At 37.3% G+C, this 18,577-nt stretch overlaps 1 protein-coding gene and 3 pseudogenes across 3 annotated transcripts in view; all 4 read right to left on the bottom strand.

Annotated features, from left to right (window-relative positions):
• Positions 1 to 18,577, bottom strand: part of Stag1 (STAG1 cohesin complex component) — a 322,127-nt gene that overhangs the window by 68,135 nt on the left and 235,415 nt on the right. For all 3 annotated transcript variants that reach the window (XM_076576916.1, XM_076576918.1, XM_076576917.1), the window contains 7 exons: positions 10,450 to 10,567; positions 9,047 to 9,150; positions 4,950 to 5,042; positions 4,765 to 4,854; positions 4,419 to 4,622; positions 3,465 to 3,535; positions 252 to 339 (listed from right to left, as the gene is read on the bottom strand). In XM_076576916.1, the coding sequence (XP_076433031.1) occupies positions 252 to 339; positions 3,465 to 3,535; positions 4,419 to 4,622; positions 4,765 to 4,854; positions 4,950 to 5,042; positions 9,047 to 9,150; positions 10,450 to 10,567 (768 nt within the window). The remainder of the gene's footprint in view (positions 1 to 251; positions 340 to 3,464; positions 3,536 to 4,418; positions 4,623 to 4,764; positions 4,855 to 4,949; positions 5,043 to 9,046; positions 9,151 to 10,449; positions 10,568 to 18,577) is intronic.
• On the bottom strand, positions 13,956 to 14,813 carry LOC143274314 (AP-2 complex subunit beta pseudogene; annotated as a pseudogene).
• Positions 14,741 to 16,336, bottom strand: LOC143274163 (AP-2 complex subunit beta pseudogene; annotated as a pseudogene).
• Positions 17,091 to 17,843, bottom strand: LOC102917099 (AP-2 complex subunit beta pseudogene; annotated as a pseudogene).

Raw genomic sequence — 18,577 nt, 5'->3', positions numbered from 1 at the left:
AAATTAATAGTTTTTACCTTAACATTAATTTTTAAAGATAATTATAATAAAAATAGTCTATCATTTCTTACTTTAAAACATCTGAATATAAGACATACCAAACAGTTAAAATCACAAGGACAATAGTTCTCAAAGTAGCTAACTGCATTTTAGACTTATCAGCTATTTTCTGCAACAAGCTTTGGAAAATCATTTGATTTCATAGTACCTTAGCTTCCTAAAGAATAGAAAAAATATTAATAATTGCCTACCTGTTCTGGCATAGCTCCATGTTCAATTCCAGTCTTCAATAGTCTATAGCAGTTACCAAATAGATCCCATTTCGTGAGATCATGAGCACTAAAATAAATAAAAAAGATTTTAATTTTACTCTAGAATAAAAGATCGTTTCGATTTGAGCTCAGTTTCACTAAGCAAAACAACACAGAAATATTTCCTTTTGTTGTCGACTTGAAAACAACCCATAAAGGAAACATTCAAACGTGAAAAGAAACAAAGAATGAAAACAACAGTTGATGGGAGAGGTAGAGAGTCTGTCAAATAAATCACGAGTTTCACATTTAATGTCAAGTTTCTCCTTAGATGGTTGACCTAAACCCATAATGTATACATCTGCAACTTTATATTTAAAAGTACGTTTTAAAAAAGACCCTTTAAAATTAAAAAAAATAATTATATGTGTATTTTTGAAAGAGAACTCTGCTATCATCAGATGGACAGAATTACAAAACCAGAGGAAAGGAAATATGAGAAAACTCAAAATCCATTGTGTAGCCATTATATAGCCTCAAGACTTGTGAAAGTGATTTCCGTCAGCGTTCACTATGTAGTGTAGAATGGCCTGCAGCTCCTGTACATCCATCTGCCTCTGATGCCACCATGCCTGGCTTTTTTTTTTTCTTTCCCCCAGAGCTGAGGACCAAACCCAGGGCCTAGCAAGTGCTCTACCACTGAGCTAAATCCCCACCCCCTATGCCTGGCTTTGAAGGAAGAAACTTGAACTATACTACAAAGTCAGTTTTTTTTTTACTATGGCTGTCTTTTATCGTAAACAACAAGATATGTTTTAAAATAAGAGTTTAGTTCTATACAAGATTCCAAAAAGTTTCTTTGTACGTAAAAATGGATTAAATTTCCTTTTCTTTATTTTTCCCTTCTTTCTTTCCCCTCATCCATAGAGACAAGATCTCACTACATCTCTCTGTTGTACAAGGTTGTCTCCATCTCTTGAGCTGAAGTCATCCTTTTCCTCAAAAGCAAGTGGGAGTAGTGCCAGGCACTCCCACACTGAACCAAAAACCTAGATTTTAGAAAACTGCCTTGTGAATAATTTATTAAGAGCTACAAACAAACTTTCTTTTGACAACACAATTCTGTTTCTCTTCCTTTGTGGAGAAGATAAACCTCATTACAGGGATATGTGGATTATGGTTTGAAAGCACATTTCATCTGAGCCTTTTACTCCTTATTCAAAACCAATTGTTCTGTCTACACATTAAAAACAGTAATAATCTAGAAGTCCACAGGAATTATTGCAAGACTTCCTCAAAATCTTCTCTCATTAACTTATATATAGTTCGGCAATTAAGAAATATAGTGTATATACTTAAGATAAAGATTGGGGAAATAGCTAAACAAAATCAATCATAATTTTTTGTTTTTACTGAAAAAAATGTTCCTTACATCAAACCGAAAATTTGCAACTTTGAGCCAACGTATACAACCTTCCCATCAATCTTACTTTTTACTTAACAAGACTGTTAAATACCATCAATTGAAAATTACTTATAAAACTCTAGCTTATAATATAAGCTCATCTGTTTTGTTAAATAATATGGATTGATTAAAATGTTTATAGTACACTTTGTACTTGAATGATTAGTTTTCAAAAATTAACAAATATTCTTATACCAACAATAATTAAAACTAAAAAAAAATCCAGAGAAAATCTGGATGAGCAAAATTTGTTACACTTTAATATTTAAAAATGTATCACTGATCTTTCTCTGGAATGAAGGGGAGCCACCGAGGCCAGGCTTGTGGCAAGGGATCCCCTACAGGGAGGATCTGAGAGCCCATTTCATGAATCTGTGAAAGTGAAGCCTGGACTGCGTTGGACACCCCGGGACGCTGGAGGTACCAGAGCCGTGAGATGTCTACAAGGAAGAGCTGCATGTAGGGAGTGGAATCAGACCAACAGAGAGAACTGTGTTGTGGTCAGCCGAGATGGAAAGGCAGAGCTATAGGATTTGGAGTTTGCCTTGCTGGGTTTTGATCTTGCTTTGGTCCAGTATTTCTTTACCATGTCCTCATTCCTCTCTTCAGGGATGGTAATGTATATTCTATGCCATCATATGTTAGAAGCATGTGATGTGCTTTTTGGATTTGACAGAGGGTTATACTTAGGAGATTGCATTGGGTCTCAGAAGAGGCTTTGGACTTTTTAAACTGTGGTAAGACTGTGGAAGACTGTGGTCTTTTGAAGTTGGACTAGATGCATTTTGTATTATGATAGAGCTACAGACCTATGGGGACCAGTGAATTGAATGTGGTGGTTTGAATAAGAATGACCCCCATATGCTTATATATTTGGATACTTGGTTCCCCAGTTGGTAGAACTGTTTGGGAAAAATTAGGAGGTGTGGCTCTGTTGGAGGGGGTGTGTCACTGAGGGCAGGCTTGGAGGTTTCAAAAGCCCACATCATTCCCACCTAGCTCTTTCTGCCTCATACATATGTTTCAAGAAGTGAGCTTTCAGCTGGGCATAGTAGTATATACCTTTAATCCTAGCACTTGAGAGGCAGAGGCAGGTGATCTCTGTGAGTTTGAGGCCAGCCTAGTCTACATAGTGAGTCCCAGAACTACATACTAAGACCCTGTCCAAAAAAAAAGCGCTCTCAGCTACAGTTCCAGCAAAATGGCTAACTGCCCGCTGCCATGCTCCCCATCATGATAGTCATGGACTTTAATCCTCTGGAACTGTGAGTCCCCAAATTAAACATTTTATTTTATAAAAAAAAAAAAAAAAGAAAAAGAAAAAAGAAAGGAGAGAGAGAGAGAGAAAGAAAGCAAGCAAGCAAGCAAGCAAGCAAACAAAAATAGTAATCACTTTTTAAAAGGTGGGAATAGGGGCTCATGAAGCTGTACCCGCTCCCTGAGGGACTAACGGCAGTTCCTGATTGCTAGGGGAGAGGATGTCATTGAATTCAGCATTAAGGCCAGGGGTAACTTGCCCATGCTCCAGTCAATGACATCCCATTCATGCACATGCAAGCAGGCCTAATTAAACTTGGTGGGTTACAGGGAAAAAAAATACAAAAACAGGAGGACTTGTTATGAAAAATAAAGGTTTGATGGGGAAAAAAAAATGTATCACTGTTGTAAGAAGTCAAATATTACATTCAGTCTATTCATTGGCCAATATGTTACTTGCTAAATTTATATTAATAATAAACATGACATACTTGTGGAAAGAAGTTAAACGCTTTAAAGTAGAAAGAACATTGTAGATATCATCATCATCAGCTTCTTCACCCTATAAATAAAAAATAAAAGTGACCTCATTTTCATAGTAACTTAAATTTAATTAAATCCTACTAATTCTTAACAGCCTGAAATTCATTACATAAAGCAGTATATTCACTCCAAATGAACAAAAACATACAAATTTTTTATAATATACTACAGTAAATTCCTTGAAATTGCAATTGTTTGTGACAGTGTTTGAAAGTTCTAGCTAGTGTACTGTCTTTCAGTTCTGAGGACTAAACACCAGGGGTTCCTCAAGAATGCACACATCAGTTACTACTTGAGTGAGCCTTATCCTGAAAACAGTTTAAAGATTATTTAATATTTTACTGATGGCCAGGTACTTCAGAAAATTATGGTGAAAAATCATATGTCATGTTTAAAAAAATATTACCAAAATTCTTTAAAAAAAATCAGTTATAAAGATTCTCAGGAGGATCAAAGCATAAACTACAGGAATTTCAGATTGCCTTATAGTTCAGAAGCAAGGGCAAAAGGAACCCCAAAAATAATGAGAAAAACTACGTTTGGCAAGAGTGTTACTTCCTTGAGCAATCATATTTAACTTAATTTGTATGTTATATTCACTAGTACAATATAATAAATAAAAATTTAAAAAATGTAAATTGGATCCCAGAAATAGGAAACAAAACAAAGAAAAAGCAAAGTTTAGATTGTTCTTAAAAGAAGAAAATAGCACAAAAAGTAAACTATAAAAGGCTGATTTTTACAGGATTTTTACAGGATGTACAGTTTCCACAGTACTACTAAATTCTGAAAAGGGTAGAAAAATTTAGACTTTTTTTGAAAAAGGACTGACTCCCACATTCAGGTATTCTGAGTAATTATTAGACTAAATTAGGATATGTACCATCAACTTTATAACTAACCTCTTGCAACAGATCTTCCACAGAATGATTGAATCGATCTACAAATTCATCAATCAGCTGGCTCCGAGCAATATCAACTCTGTTCTGAATCGTATACTCTTCACTGCATAAAATGCTGTAGGTTTTACTGCAGGCTTCTAGAACATCTGATTCTACGTGTTTTTCTACAACAAACTTAATCTGTTTTAATAAAGCATCCAGGTGCTGAGGAGGAAAAAAAAGAAAGCTGTGATATTTAGATTAATAATGAAAATGAAAAACATCATTTATCAAATAATTTATGATTAGATGAAATATAAAATCCAGCTACTAAAACTACTTTAGTAGCAGAATTTCAGGGTCTTACCTTTTCCATCCTACCCGTGCTGTAGATTTCTAGATCAAAATACTGTGGAATCTGTAGCAAGTTTGCTACCTTCTCTGCATCTGCAGAATACTAGAGGAAGCAACAAAGAAAAAGGAGTAACTACAGCAATAGTGCAAGAAAGCAAACTCAGGGCACATTACCACAAAACTGAAGATGGCATCTACCTTTGATAGTAACATAGGAAGTGTAATGATAAAATGCTCCGTTAATTTGTTTCTATCATCAATTTGAGTTTTCCTTTCTTTGGCTGTTAGCACCTAGAAATAAATGGAAATAATAAAGTGTCATTTAGCAGTTTAAAAATTGAAAATGTTAACATAAAATGATGAAGAACTGGCAGATGACATAACCAAGAAATTTAAGAGGAATATAAAAAATTAAGTGTTAGGATAAGCTTAAGTCAGAGCAATAATGGATGTATGGTTATATTCAAATAAATATGTATTTCTCATCTCTGTCTAGCACACATGCCTACAAGACATAATAACCTAATAACCATAATCAAACTTAGTGTGAAGATTCTGATCCTTACCAGTCACTGTAAGGAACCATGGCTCACAAGAGAAATAAATGGTTGGTTATTGTGTAAGACCAGAATGGAACCCAGAGTTCAATAAATTCCTTTATGGTCCCCATTCCCTGGTATTTATACCCTTGGTAGACCTTTTTCCCACAATGAGTAAGGCTAACTTGTGTGATTAACAGGAAGATACTAAATCTAACTATATCTCCAGCATGATTTCATGACTTTTTGAAGACTGGGGCATTAAAAATACAGCAGTGTTCACCTTAATGTTCTGAGAAAGATAATCAGCCATATGATGAGAATACTCAAACATCCCTATGGAGGGGGCATGCAGATAGAGAAGCTCTAAGATCACCTACTAAGCATCAGTCCATACCTACCAGCCACATGCGAAATATGATTCATGTGGATGTGACTTACAGCCTCCCAGTAAAGACTGATGATAAAGATGTGGTCAACCCTAAGAGGTGCTAAGTCAAATAGCAACTAAACCATTAATGAATTTCAGACACCCACAAACTCTGAAATAATGAATGCTTATAGTATTAAGTCTATAAATTTTGGAATTATTTTCACAACTGGGCCAGTTTATTCTGAAAGAAGGAAGTACAAAAAAGAGGCAACATTTACGAAAGGACTAGGATTTAGCCCTAAAAGTGAATTATTTGTCAAAGTTGGAGCAATAAATTTTTTAAGACTTATATAACAGAAAATTTCAAAATCACTAAAAAGCTGAGTACTAACCAGCATTCTGTCATTCTAGCTACAATACTAAATTTTTCTCTGTAGAATTTTAAAACAAATGATATATAATTTCATTCGTGATAATTAAGTATAAGTGTGTTAACAGATAAGAACTTAAAATAATAAGTTACTATTTTCAACAATATTAAGCAATAATACTTTAGTATCATTTTACATGCAGTCCATACTTTCCTCAAAAATTGTTCTTTTACAGCTTGCTAATGTAAGAATCCAAATAATTATATTTGTCTGCTATGTTCACACACCCTTCCTTTAATTCCAAATAATCCGCTCACTTCTACATTCTAAATTTGGCTAATTGAAACACTAGAAATCTCCCTTAACATGTTTCTCCATTCCTATGCATTTTTTTAAAGTTTCCGTTTGTGTGTACATGTGTGTAGGTACATCTATCTTTTCTCTCCCTCTCCCCCCGCCCCTCTCTAACACACGCACGCACGCACGCACGCACACACGCACGCACATCTTTTCTCTCTCTCTGTCTCTCTCTCTGTCTCTCTCTCTGTCTCTCTCTCTGTCTCTCTCTCTCTCTCTCTCTCTCTCTCTCTGTCTCTCTGTCTCTCTAACACACACAGACACAAAGACACAGAGACACACAGACACAGACAGACACACACACACCCTGAGGCCAGAAGAGGTCCCCTGGAGGAAGAGTTACAGGTTGTTTTTTGAGCTGACTGACATGGGTGTTGCTGTTTCTTGAAAACTGGTAGTTATCTTGTTTACATTAAAACTCTCCCTTGCCCACACCTAGGCTCAAGAATATTTCAGATATAGCAGTCTTATTTTCAGTGTTGTTAAGTTTAATAAGTTCAAGTGAAGTAATTCATTATGAAATTCCCCATCAATGTTTCAGGCAGTTATAGGCTATTAGTAATTGTTGCCTAGATTCCTTATTTTATTTGCATGACAGAATAGTAGTATTCTAATGTTACTACTGTCCATTTACTGCCAGTGATATGACTGTTGAAAAAGTTTACAAGAGTTCTTTTGTTACCTATAAACCAATACATTTTAATTTTACTAGGCTTAAAAGGTATGGTATTTTTGTGTTTATTAGGCTTGAGTTTTGTTAAGCTTCTGTTTAGAATTGTGAATCAATTTTGATGCTTTTTAAATCAAAGTTGGGATGTTTCTGGCAATTATTCTTCCAAATATTTCTCTTAGGGGTTGGGCACAGTGGAGCATGCCTTTACTCTCAGCACTCCGAGCACTTGGCAGGCAGAGGCAGGCAGGTCTCTGTGAGTTCAAGGCCAGTCAGGGATACAAAGTGAGACTCAGGTCACAAACAACCACCCAGAAATTTAAATATTTTTCCTCTTTGGAACTTTAATTACACGAATTGTTTCATTTGATGTTTTACACATGTCTATGGATCTGTTTATTCACTTTTTTCAACATTTTCTTTCAGTTATTTAAGATGAATCTTCTAATTTCATGTTCAATGTATTCTCTATAACCAAGTGGTTTGTATCTTAAATGTCTCCCTCAAAAACTCATGTAGTAATGACTTAACAAGTCTTCCATGTGCTGTGACTATTTGGAGATGATAAAAGCTTTAGAAAGTGGGGTCTAGTTGGAGGAAGCAAATCACTAGGTCAATGGAGAATACACCTCCAGTGAATATATAGAACATATATATATGGAACTTTTCTCCTTTATTGCTGTTTGTTTCTTGGATTACTATCTCCAATTATCAAAATTGTGTTTTCCCTGTATATTTCTACCAAGTGTACCATTTGAGTTAACAAAGCTATGACTTGCCATTTGTCTACACTGAATCCATTCTGACAGGAAAGCTGCCTGTTTTTGTTGTCAGTACCACTCTGATAAAACTATACATCTTATCCACAAAGACTGAGAGGAGGGGGAGGTATTGGCTGTATGGCATAAACCTGGGGTGGGATACTACAAGAAACTCTTGCTGCATTTACCTGTAACTTTATCCTTTTTTAAAAGTTAAGGCAGGGTCTCTTAAACATGGTCCTGGCTGGTCTCAAAGCCCCATTTTAGTATCCAAGAGTAAGGGATAGGATTACAAGCACGCTTCTCTATACCCACCAACTTTATCAGGTGGATATTTGTGACACAATTTTTAGTTTTACACTTGTTATTGCAAAAGGATTTGCTTATGTCTTTCATATCAAGAAAGTTCTTCCTTAAATACTGCTAAACACTTCCTATTAAACACTTATTAAATACTTGCTAAATATATTATTAACCACTTATTACTGATAAGGAAACTACAGATATACAAATATTCCCCTATCCAAAGATTAGATAGCTGCTACACAGAAGAGGTTACAAATATTGCAGTCTGCCTCTTGAGCCCTTAAATACTTAAAAAATAAAAAAAAAATAAAAATAAAAATAAAAAAAAATCAACCAGGCAGAAGCAGGAAGATCTCTTGAGAGTTGAGGCCAACCAAATCTATACAGTGAGACCCAGGATACACAGAGCTACATAATAGAGATCCTGTGTCAAAAAATGAAATGAATAAATAAATAACTAAGAAAGTATTAATATTATTTTTTGTGTACAGGTGTTTTTCCTGCAAGTGTGTCAGTGCAGCACATGCATGCCCGGTGCCCACAAACGCCAGAAGGTATCAGATGCCTGGGAACTAGAGTTACACAAAGTTGTGAGCACTGGGTGTTAGAAATCAAACTTGGGTTCTCTGGAAGAGCAGCCAGTGCTCTTAATCATCAATCATCTCTCCAGCACCCCTCCCGCCATCCCGGGCTTGTACTTATACTGTTAAAATACAAATAGAGAATATGAAGGAAAGATATTTTTAGAACTTGGGTCAAGCAGGTAAGACACAAAGATGAAGCACCATGCCATGCATGTGTTATTTGTAAAAAAATCCTATGTTTAGGGATACAATCACCAGTAAAGTGTCAAAATAGTCTAGACAGGTAATTGCATTTACAGGTTTGCTGTAGACGTTTTACTGACTGAAAACTTACTCTCTTGCCGGTACCCCTTCCCACGGGAGGATGTGCCTCAGCTGCTTGGCGAATTGTACAAACCATTAGCTCTATAAGAGCACTCTCTTGACGGTCTGACATTGCTGAAATGAACAAAATATGAGTGAGTGGTTTCATAATCATATCCTAAATTAACACAATGATTTATTAAAAACTGCAAACATTATTACTTATGGAGAGTTAAGGTGGACTCTAGTTTTGACATTTCCCTCCCTCTATTTTAGTAATAAGTGGCTCCATCATTAGCCAAACAAACAAACAAACAAACAAAGCACATAAAGTAAGCACTCTCGTCTTTTCTAACACCTAGTTTCTTTTAATTCCTTACTTTTGAGTAAGGCAATGATAAAATTTTAATGTATTCTCTTCTACATAACTTCAAATCTTAAAAATTTTCTTTGGCTGGGTGGTGGTGATGCACACCTTTAATCCCAACACTCAGAGGAGACAGAGCCAGGCGGATCTCTATGAGTTCGAGGCCAGTCTGGTCTACAGAGCGAGATCTAATATAGACACCAAAACAATACAGAGAAAACATGTCTTGAAAAAAACAAAAAACAATATTTTCTTTGATTTCCCATAAATAAAAGATTGTCATATATTTAACAGGTTAACAATACATTGTAATGTATTTCCGGTCAATATACACATATAGTTTTGTTTTTTGTTTTTTGAGATAGGGTTTCCTGGAACTTGCTCTGTAGACCAGGCTGGCCTTGAACTTAAGAGATCCACTTGCCTCTGCCTCCTGAGTGCTAGGATTAAAGGCGTGTGCCACCACACTCAGCTCACATACAGACATTTTAACTTATTAAATAATTTATAAAGTATAATTTAGTCCATGTGCTTATAATCGAATCAAGTATTTCCAAGTGTTTGATAGACATGAAAATGCTGCAGTAAAGTATCACTAATACGTATGTGTTTATGTATGATAAATTTCTAAAAAAGAAATTTGCCCAAAAATGGGAACAACATGTCAAAGGGCAAAATCTTGAGCTCAAGTCTCTGAACTGATAGGAAAAAAAATAAATAAACAAAAGGAAGAAAGAGAAGAGGAGGTTTTTGTTTCATAGCCCTTTTCCAGGCTTACAGAAAAATACAAGAAAAAAGATTTACTTTTGAAAAAATTAAACATTAAGCGTATTTTGTGTCTGAAGTCAGCAAACAAGACTTGAATATTATACAACACATGGACTTTGCAAACACCTTGTGCATCATATTAACTGTGTTAATATGGAAAGGTGTAAAGAAGAAATTCTTACTATTGTAGGAATTAAGTTGTTCTATTTAAAAAGACACATGGCATGTTTACACAGAAGATGTTGCATTTATCAACGAAAATAAAACAAAATGAAAATAGACTTGTCAAAATACTATACCTTCCTCTCCTTGAACAGGTTCTTCTAATAGCAACTCTGTCATACATTCCCAATCTTTCAACAGTTCTTGAGAGCTCTCCCACAGACTGTCCACCAAGTAGGCTGCATGTTCATGTAACTAAAATTAACAAATTGAATGTGACCAAAGTATTTAATAAGAGAACTACTAATAATATTGTGAGTTAAATCATTTTTTTCACAATTAAAATGGCTTGGTCTCAACAGTTCTAAGCCATTCAAAACAAAAACAAAAACCTTATATATATGTGTGTATAGTTGGAAGGTTTCTCGGTTCCACCTGGCCGGTATATGGCATACCTGTGGAGGTCATAGGACTTGGTGTACTAGACCTCACCATCCACCTTGCTAGAGACAGTCTCTTTTCACTATCACACAAGCCAGGCTAACTGGCTACTGAGTAAGTACATAAGGATTCTCCTCTTCTCATGCTTAAATGGAAGGTACTATGCTACCTCTCCAGGCCTCTGTTTTTCTTTTTACAAAGGAAATAATTTTTTCCAGAATTCCATTTGAAATACTGGCAGATCTTGTCATCTTAGTTAAGGTAACAAATTTAAGTCTCTCTTATTTCTTCTTCCCTCTTCTCATTTGAGTTTAACTCAATGCACCTTTCATCTCACTATTTTCTATTGTCATGATTCTCTTGCTAAAACATATGTAAGCCCCTTACCTACACTTCAAACACAAACTCTCTTCCACGGCTAGTCTTTAAACCTTAAAGAATATTGTACTCTTTAAAAGCTCTTCAGGTAGACATGTAAAGATGCTGACACTGGTCCAGATGCTAATAATAATAATAATAATAATAATAATAATAATACTTTTCCCACCCTTGTATGAAAGAGTTTCAACTTTTTTTTAAAGAAAATTTTTTCAATCATTTTATACACCAATCAAAGATCTCCCTATTCCCTCCTCCAACCCCCCCCAAACCACCCCCCCACTCCCTCCCACAAGAAGGCAAGGTCTCCCATGGGGAGGCATATCCAGTAGAGGCAAGTCCAAGCCCTTTCCCCTGCCTAAGGTTGCATGAGGTGTCCCATCATAGGTAATGGGCTCCAAAAAGTCCCCTCATGCACCAGGGATGGATTCTGATTCTACTGCCAGGGGTCCCCAAAGCAGATCAAGCCACATAATTGTCTCCCATGCAGAAGGCCTAGTCCTGTCCCAGGTAGGCTCTACAGCCATCGATCCAACTTTCATGAGTTCCCACTAGTTTGGTTTGGTCGTCTCTGCAGGTTTCCCCATCATGATCCTGATGCACTTGCTCATAGAATCCCTCCTCTCTCTCTTTGACTGGACTCCTGGAACTCTGTTTGGCTGTGGATCTCTGCACCTTCCTCCATCAGTCACTGGAGAAAAGCTCTGTGATGACAGTTGGGGTATTTACTGATCTGATCACTGGGGCAAGCCAGTTCAGTTCAGGCACCCTATCCAGTATTTCTAGTAGTCCAAGCTGGGGTCATCCTTGGGGATTCTTGGCAACTTCCCTAGCACCAGGTTTCTCTCTAACCTCCATCATGGTATCTCTCTCATTGCTTTCCCACTCCATCCCTGTTTCAGCTCAACCATCCCATTCCCTTATGTTCTCATTCCCCATCCTCTACCCTTCATTGCTCACCCCTTACCCCCAGTTTACTAATGGAGAAAAAGATCTTAAATTTTTGAGGCTAGTGATATCCAGCTAGTTAACACTTGGGATTATATTTTATAAACTATAGATCACAACTCATTTTGAGTTCTTAAACTAATTTATTCACTGAGAGAAAAGTTTAAAAAATGAAGCCAAATAGAAAAGCACACACAAAGGGTAAATATTATTTTAAGGCTGGGAATTGAACCCAGGGTATTGTGCATATTAGGCAAGATTTCTACTAAGCTACCTTTCCAATCCTTAACTGTTCTTTGTTAGTATGCTTGTACTTGTTTCCTCATCAGTAGTGGTATCCTTTAAAGTGCGGATCATCTTTCCAGATTTACTGGTTATCTACCGCTATCTAGGCACAGCTGACATTTAAACTGTGTGTTTTTTCTCCTCATTAATTAATCTTGTTGTAAATCTGGATGATCTGTGAGTACTGTTCTGTCTTCTTTTAACTTAATTTTCTACTTTATTTCTACTGCATTTAAAATCTTACACATTGACTCCAGAAATACCTAAGAAAAACCACATTCACACATGTATGCATGTGAGGGCGGGTGGACACCCCCCCACACCTCCATCTCTCAATGAATTCTCAAAACCAGAGGAGGTAATACTAATTAGCATTTTCGCTGAGGGGGGTTGTAATGGGACATCTTTAAACTTTTTAGTCACCCATATTAAAGAAACTATTCCTCAGTCATCACTAATTTAATCCCTAAGGTGACAAGAACAAATGGTATATAATTTGGTGTCAAAGATAAGAAACAGGAAAACAAAAGTACTGAAATATCGCCATTAAACCTATGGTAAGGAAAAAACTTGTTGAATAGGTACAGTTTTAGTTAGGAAGATTTTGAAACAGTTCTGGATATTTTAAAACTGTTGGCAGAGACAACAGCACAGCAATGTGATAGGTACTTAATGCCACTGAATTCTTTACTTCAAAATGTATACTGGTACTCAGATTACCACTATAAAAACCCAAGCTGACTAAGTATTTTCTTATGTTTGACTAAGTACATGTATATTGCTGTGGAGAAGGGTTATATTCAGCAGATTATAACTTTTAAAAACAAAGCCATATCTTTCTGTTTCCTTTAATGCTACTGGTCTTTAATTCCGATTTAACTTTCATGATTCCATCCTTGCCTTTTTTTCTAAGTACTTGTTACGTAGTCCATTGCTTTTAAACATTCTGTGATATTCTAAGATATGTTTTTAAGTAGCATTCAGCTGTTTTAATTTTCTTTATTGCAACTTCAAAGGACAATTTATTTTTTTTATTTTTTATTTTTTTTGTTTTTTCGAGACAGGGTTTCTCTGTGTAGCTTTGCGCCTTTCCTGGGACTCACTTGGTAGCCCAGGCTGGCCTCGAACTCACAGAGATCCACCTGGCTCTGCCTCCCGAGTGCTGGGATTAAAGGCGTGCGCCACCACCGCCCGGCAGGACAATGTTTTTTAATAGGTCATGCTTGTCCGTTTATATTTTCTGGCATAACCAATGGAAGAAATATTCTTCTTCTCCCCCACCTTCCAGTAACACTTCCCTTAAGTATTTGTTGCCTTTTTTCTGCTTTTGAAATGAGCTTTCAATTACAAAGTATCAAACTACACGCAAAGGAGAGAGTAGAAAAAGCAAACCAATGGCATAGTACGGAGATTATATGTGAAGACAGAGCAACAGAGGCCAAAGTGACAGTGGTTACAAATGTTCACAAGAAGCTAAGCTATCCAACAGGGCAAACACTAATGTCAGCACAGGGCAGAGACTGGTCACTAGGTGTGTGTCTGGGTGTTGCAGAATTTGAGTTCAGGTTCTATATGAAAACAGAATTTTTTCCAGTTAAGAGCTCTTGGTTTGCACTGATTGCAAGGTGGCTGGATCAGTTTATGTCTTTTAAAATGGTATAATTAAGCTCATAGATGAACTGAGACTTTAGCAGCTCCACACTTCAGTGATGGTGTATAATTGGGGCTGAATATATAGTTTACCCAAATTCCAAATGCCCTTTCATATTCCTTTTAGTAACAGAATAAAAACTGTTTTGTAACTTGCTGGAAACAGTGTAGGCATCTAAATAACATTCCTTAATTTGAAATTGGAGTTCATTTTCTTGAGAATGCCCTTGTATGTTGTAAAGAAGACTTGAAGCTCCATTTTGCTATCTTCTATATTATAGAATCTATAAAAAGCACATTAGGTGGGATGAGGCAGTTGAAACAGAAGACATCAACACTGTTTTAAGCAGGCACCTGCAAGTTATTCAGGTTCTATCTTCATGACAGAGCTCAAGGTCCTGAGAGGCAAGAACATAAATGCTCTGGTTTGGCAACAGTAGAGTATCATCCCCCCCCCCCCCAAAAAAAATGCTTGGGATGATATCAGAGCTGTTCTTATTAAATTGTACTGCAGAATCTGTTGCATGATGAGGAGCTTTATTGGCGAAATTTGTTTCCATATAGATGTGCCCATGGTGAGTAAATGTCACCTAAATTGCCACGGTTTTAGCCTTTTTCACAGGTACTCAGACTGACTTAGGAGCCACATACCCACCAGGTATCATTCCTATCCCCATGGAAAGTTTAAACTTGCCATTTGAATCACTGTGGATCACAGCAGTAGGTGAACGAGCAAAGTTTGCAGGCACTAGTTGATGGAATGAAGAATTACCTAACAGACTATCCAGTCCTCCTCCCTAAAATGATCTAGAGCTCCTGTCTGCATACAGGACACCTCTGATATATTAACTGAGGGACCCGGGTCAAGATTTAAAAGACCTCCCAGATCACCTTGAGAGGGGATGACCTAAGGCTGTTCCAGGTGGTTGCAGTGGCAGTACCAACAGGGCTGCCACCTGCACCAGTGTTCTCATGATGAATGAGCTTATGTTTGCAATGGATGCCATGACTCCCTTCTGCAAAAGCATTTGGAGGTTTATGGCACACAGAGGCCAAGGAATCAATGTGGCAGATTAGCTCATCCAGAAAGACTGGCCTGAAGAGGTCTGTCTCCGTGTGAGATCAATGTTTTCTCAGAGACTACTTCTTTGGCTGTCACAGGTGAGCTGAAAGAAGGTGACAATGAATATAACCCTTACTTTCAAGTCAGGATTATCAAAATACTGTGTGTACAAGCTTAGGACCTATTGGAACAGCTCCTCCATTTCTGATAGTTTCTTGAGAAACAGCTTCACTAAGGTCATAAATAGAGTGGGCTGTACCTGGGTACTTTCAGGACCTCCACTCCTCAACCCCCAAGGAAGCTCTCTAGAAACTCATCTGCATTATTGATTCTTTCAGTATAATCTCCTATAATTCATGGCTGCTTAAGAACTGGGGTCATCCATGGAGTCCAAGTTCTCAGAGAGAATGGCAATGATAATCTCATGCTTGGTGTACTTGCAGAATATACTCCTGAGGACAACTACCAATTGGATAACTTAATTTACTTTGGTCTGAATTAGATCAAGCAATGTGTTTACATGGGTGTTCTGCTGATGTCATATTGTCCAATGGCCTGAACAGCTTTGGAAAAGATCAACATCTACCTCAGGTGTATATTCCTTCAGCTCTGCCAGAACCTGAGCAATGTTTGCTTGAGATGTAAGAGCAATCATGATGTTTAACTTCTCTATTTTAACATAGATAGGATCCTTGTACTTCACAAAAAAAGACTTCGTGGTTTTTTTTTTTTGTTTGTTTGTTTTGTTTTTGTTTTGTTTTTTCCTTCCCCTTCAACATTTTAGGCCTTCTCTGGAAAATTAGGTTGTTATTCTTCAGGGCATTATTATGGCTTTCCAGACAGCATGGTGACAAGTGGAAAGGATACTTCTTCAGTAGCTTATTATAGTATTTGGGAGTCTTTGGGTGACAATTTCAGAAATTTCTTTAGGATGTCTACTGCTCAAAAGCACCACTGCTGAGTTGGCATGACTGTCCAGGACTTACTTCCTCACAGATACTATTGGAATTTTCCCAGGGGTCTGCCCTGAGAAGATTTCTCCCAGAGTCCTGGGGAAGATGCTATGTCTAGCATGGGGTTATCTGAGGAAAAAGAATCTATGTACTTTAGTTTCTTATGTCCGTTTACTTTATTTCTCTATAACAAACTTCTGTCTGTACAGCTTCAGTTCTGTCCTGACACTCAGCTCCTCTCTGTCCCTTCTTCTTCTGTTCTCTCATAGTTTTAGTAAGCTCCTACGCTTTCAATCTCATCTTCATCTTCAGTTTCTCCGTCCATACTCATGTTTTCTCTTACTACTCTCTTGACATGAATCAATCCTTATTCTCTACAAAAGATCTGCCTTGTTCCTTTCTCTCTAACCATGTGAAACTGCCCTACCATCTACAGAAACTCTGCCTTATTCTCCTTTCCTCTGGTCACCCAACTCTCTGACTAGGAAATCTGCCTCCCCTTCCATGCACCTGGATATGCAAAAATCCTTTGTTCTAAGTCAAATGCTCTGGAATGCCATTTGGCCAGTCTGTGGAAGGAAAGTCTGAGCTTTATTTGCACAAGAAACAAAGCTATGCATATACAGTCCACCTGTCTTCTAGGCTCTGTAGGGAAGTTACCTAGTAGATCAGTAGTAGGTCTGAGAAGTTTATACTGTTTGGCGTACAGCCTAGTAGTATATGAGCACACAAGAACTTCATAACGAAAGACAGATAGATACATCTTTTTTTTTTTTTTTAGTTTTTCAAGACAGGGTTTCTCTGTGTAGCTTTGCACCTTTCCTGGATCTCGCTCTGTAGACCAGGCTGGCCTCAAACTCACAAAGATCTGCCTGCCTCTGCCTCCTGAGTGCTGGGATTAAAGGTGTGTGCCACCACCTCCTGGCCAGATATATCTTTTTTTTTTTTTTTTTTTTTGGTTTTTCGAGACAGGGTTTCTCTGCGTAGCTTTGCGCCTTTCCTGGAGCTCACTTGGTAGCCCAGGCTGGCCTCGAACTCACAGAGATCCGCCTGGCTCTGCCTCCCGAGTGCTGGGATTAAAGGCGTGCGCCACCACCGCCCGGCCAGATATATCTTAAAAGCGGAATAACACCAAATATCCCTGATAAATGACTTTCCTCTAGAAAAATTCCTTGATCTTTCCAGGAATAGCTTTATTATATACAGCTGAATTTCTGTAATATATTCTTGTAGCTTGCAGCAAGATACTGATTTTCCAGGTCATCTTTAGGGCTGTAATTTGATAGCCTGCCAAGTATGAAAATCTGGATCCATTCAGTGCACTCATTCAAAAAAGTGAGAAGCTAATAGATATTTTGTTGTTTCAGAGTGACTAAGTTGCTGATTGGCTAAGACTCAAATGATCTCAGACAATGATGCTACAGTATTAGTCATCATTACTGGATTTGAATTTGCTAAGAGATTCCATAGAAAATACAGAAGTCCCTGATTTTCCATTTGTTCATTGACAACACAAAATTTTGCTACATAGATTGCTGTCATTTTCTGAACATAGGGATCTTTGTTCTTTAAGCACTTTTGGAAGGATTCAGAGAGATATTCTGTAATCTTGTTTATCTGGACGCCAAGACTAAAATCATAGGACTAGGATCTTCACAAATCTGTTGACAGCCATGATGGTCATGTCTGGATGATTTTGGCATAGTTCATTAAATAGAGGTACCCAACCCTTTGCTCCAGGTTGTCAGTCTTACATACACTGTATCTGGAGAAAGCTAACATCTTCTTGACTGTCAGTACCAATCACTTTCTCCTTTCTCCTTTCTTTGAGTTTGGCTCTCTCTCTCTCTCTCTCTCTCTCTCTCTCTCTCTCTCTCTCTCTCTCTCTCTCTCTCTCCCTCCCTCCCTCCCTCCCTCCCTCCTTCCTTCCTTCTCTCTTTCTTTTTTCTTTTTGGTGGGGGTTACAGGATGAGCTTGAGACGAGCTCTCACTATGTATCTCTGGCTGTCCTAGAACTCACTAGGTAGACCAGGCTGACCTTGAACTCCAGAGACTTGCCTGTCTCTGCCTCCTGAGTGCTGAGATTAAAGGGATATGCCTCTACGCCCAGCTGAGTTTGGTTTTTAATTCAAAGATTTCTCCCTTTTTAATTAGTTGTGAAGTACTTGAAATCAGTCATGATTCTGGATCTAACAAGCACTAAAGGCAAGAGCAGGGAGGCAATGGCAGCCAGAAAGCCTAGACAGGGTGATGTGTAATGGGTTCCTTCTCACCACAATTCTTTCTCTAGGTCTGAATATTGTATTTTTCATTCAGTTTATTTTTTTATGTATTTTTCTATTAGGCTTGCTGCACATTTTACTTCTTTATTTAATTAGAATATTATGCTTCTACAGTTTTGTATTAAATATCGGTCAGACTTTATAAGCTTATCCTCAAAACTTTAGACTTAGTTACCAAAGATTCCTACATTCCTGTTTTTCTTTTATTATATTTAAATTTCATTTTGCTAAAAAACATTCTCAATGATTTGCAATATAGTTTGTA

This window comes from Peromyscus maniculatus, chromosome 7 (genome assembly GCF_049852395.1).
Source record: "Peromyscus maniculatus bairdii isolate BWxNUB_F1_BW_parent chromosome 7, HU_Pman_BW_mat_3.1, whole genome shotgun sequence".
NCBI lineage: Eukaryota > Metazoa > Chordata > Mammalia > Rodentia > Cricetidae > Peromyscus > Peromyscus maniculatus.
The sequence above is the reverse complement of the archived record's forward strand: the minus strand, read 5'-3'. Positions and strand labels throughout refer to the sequence as shown.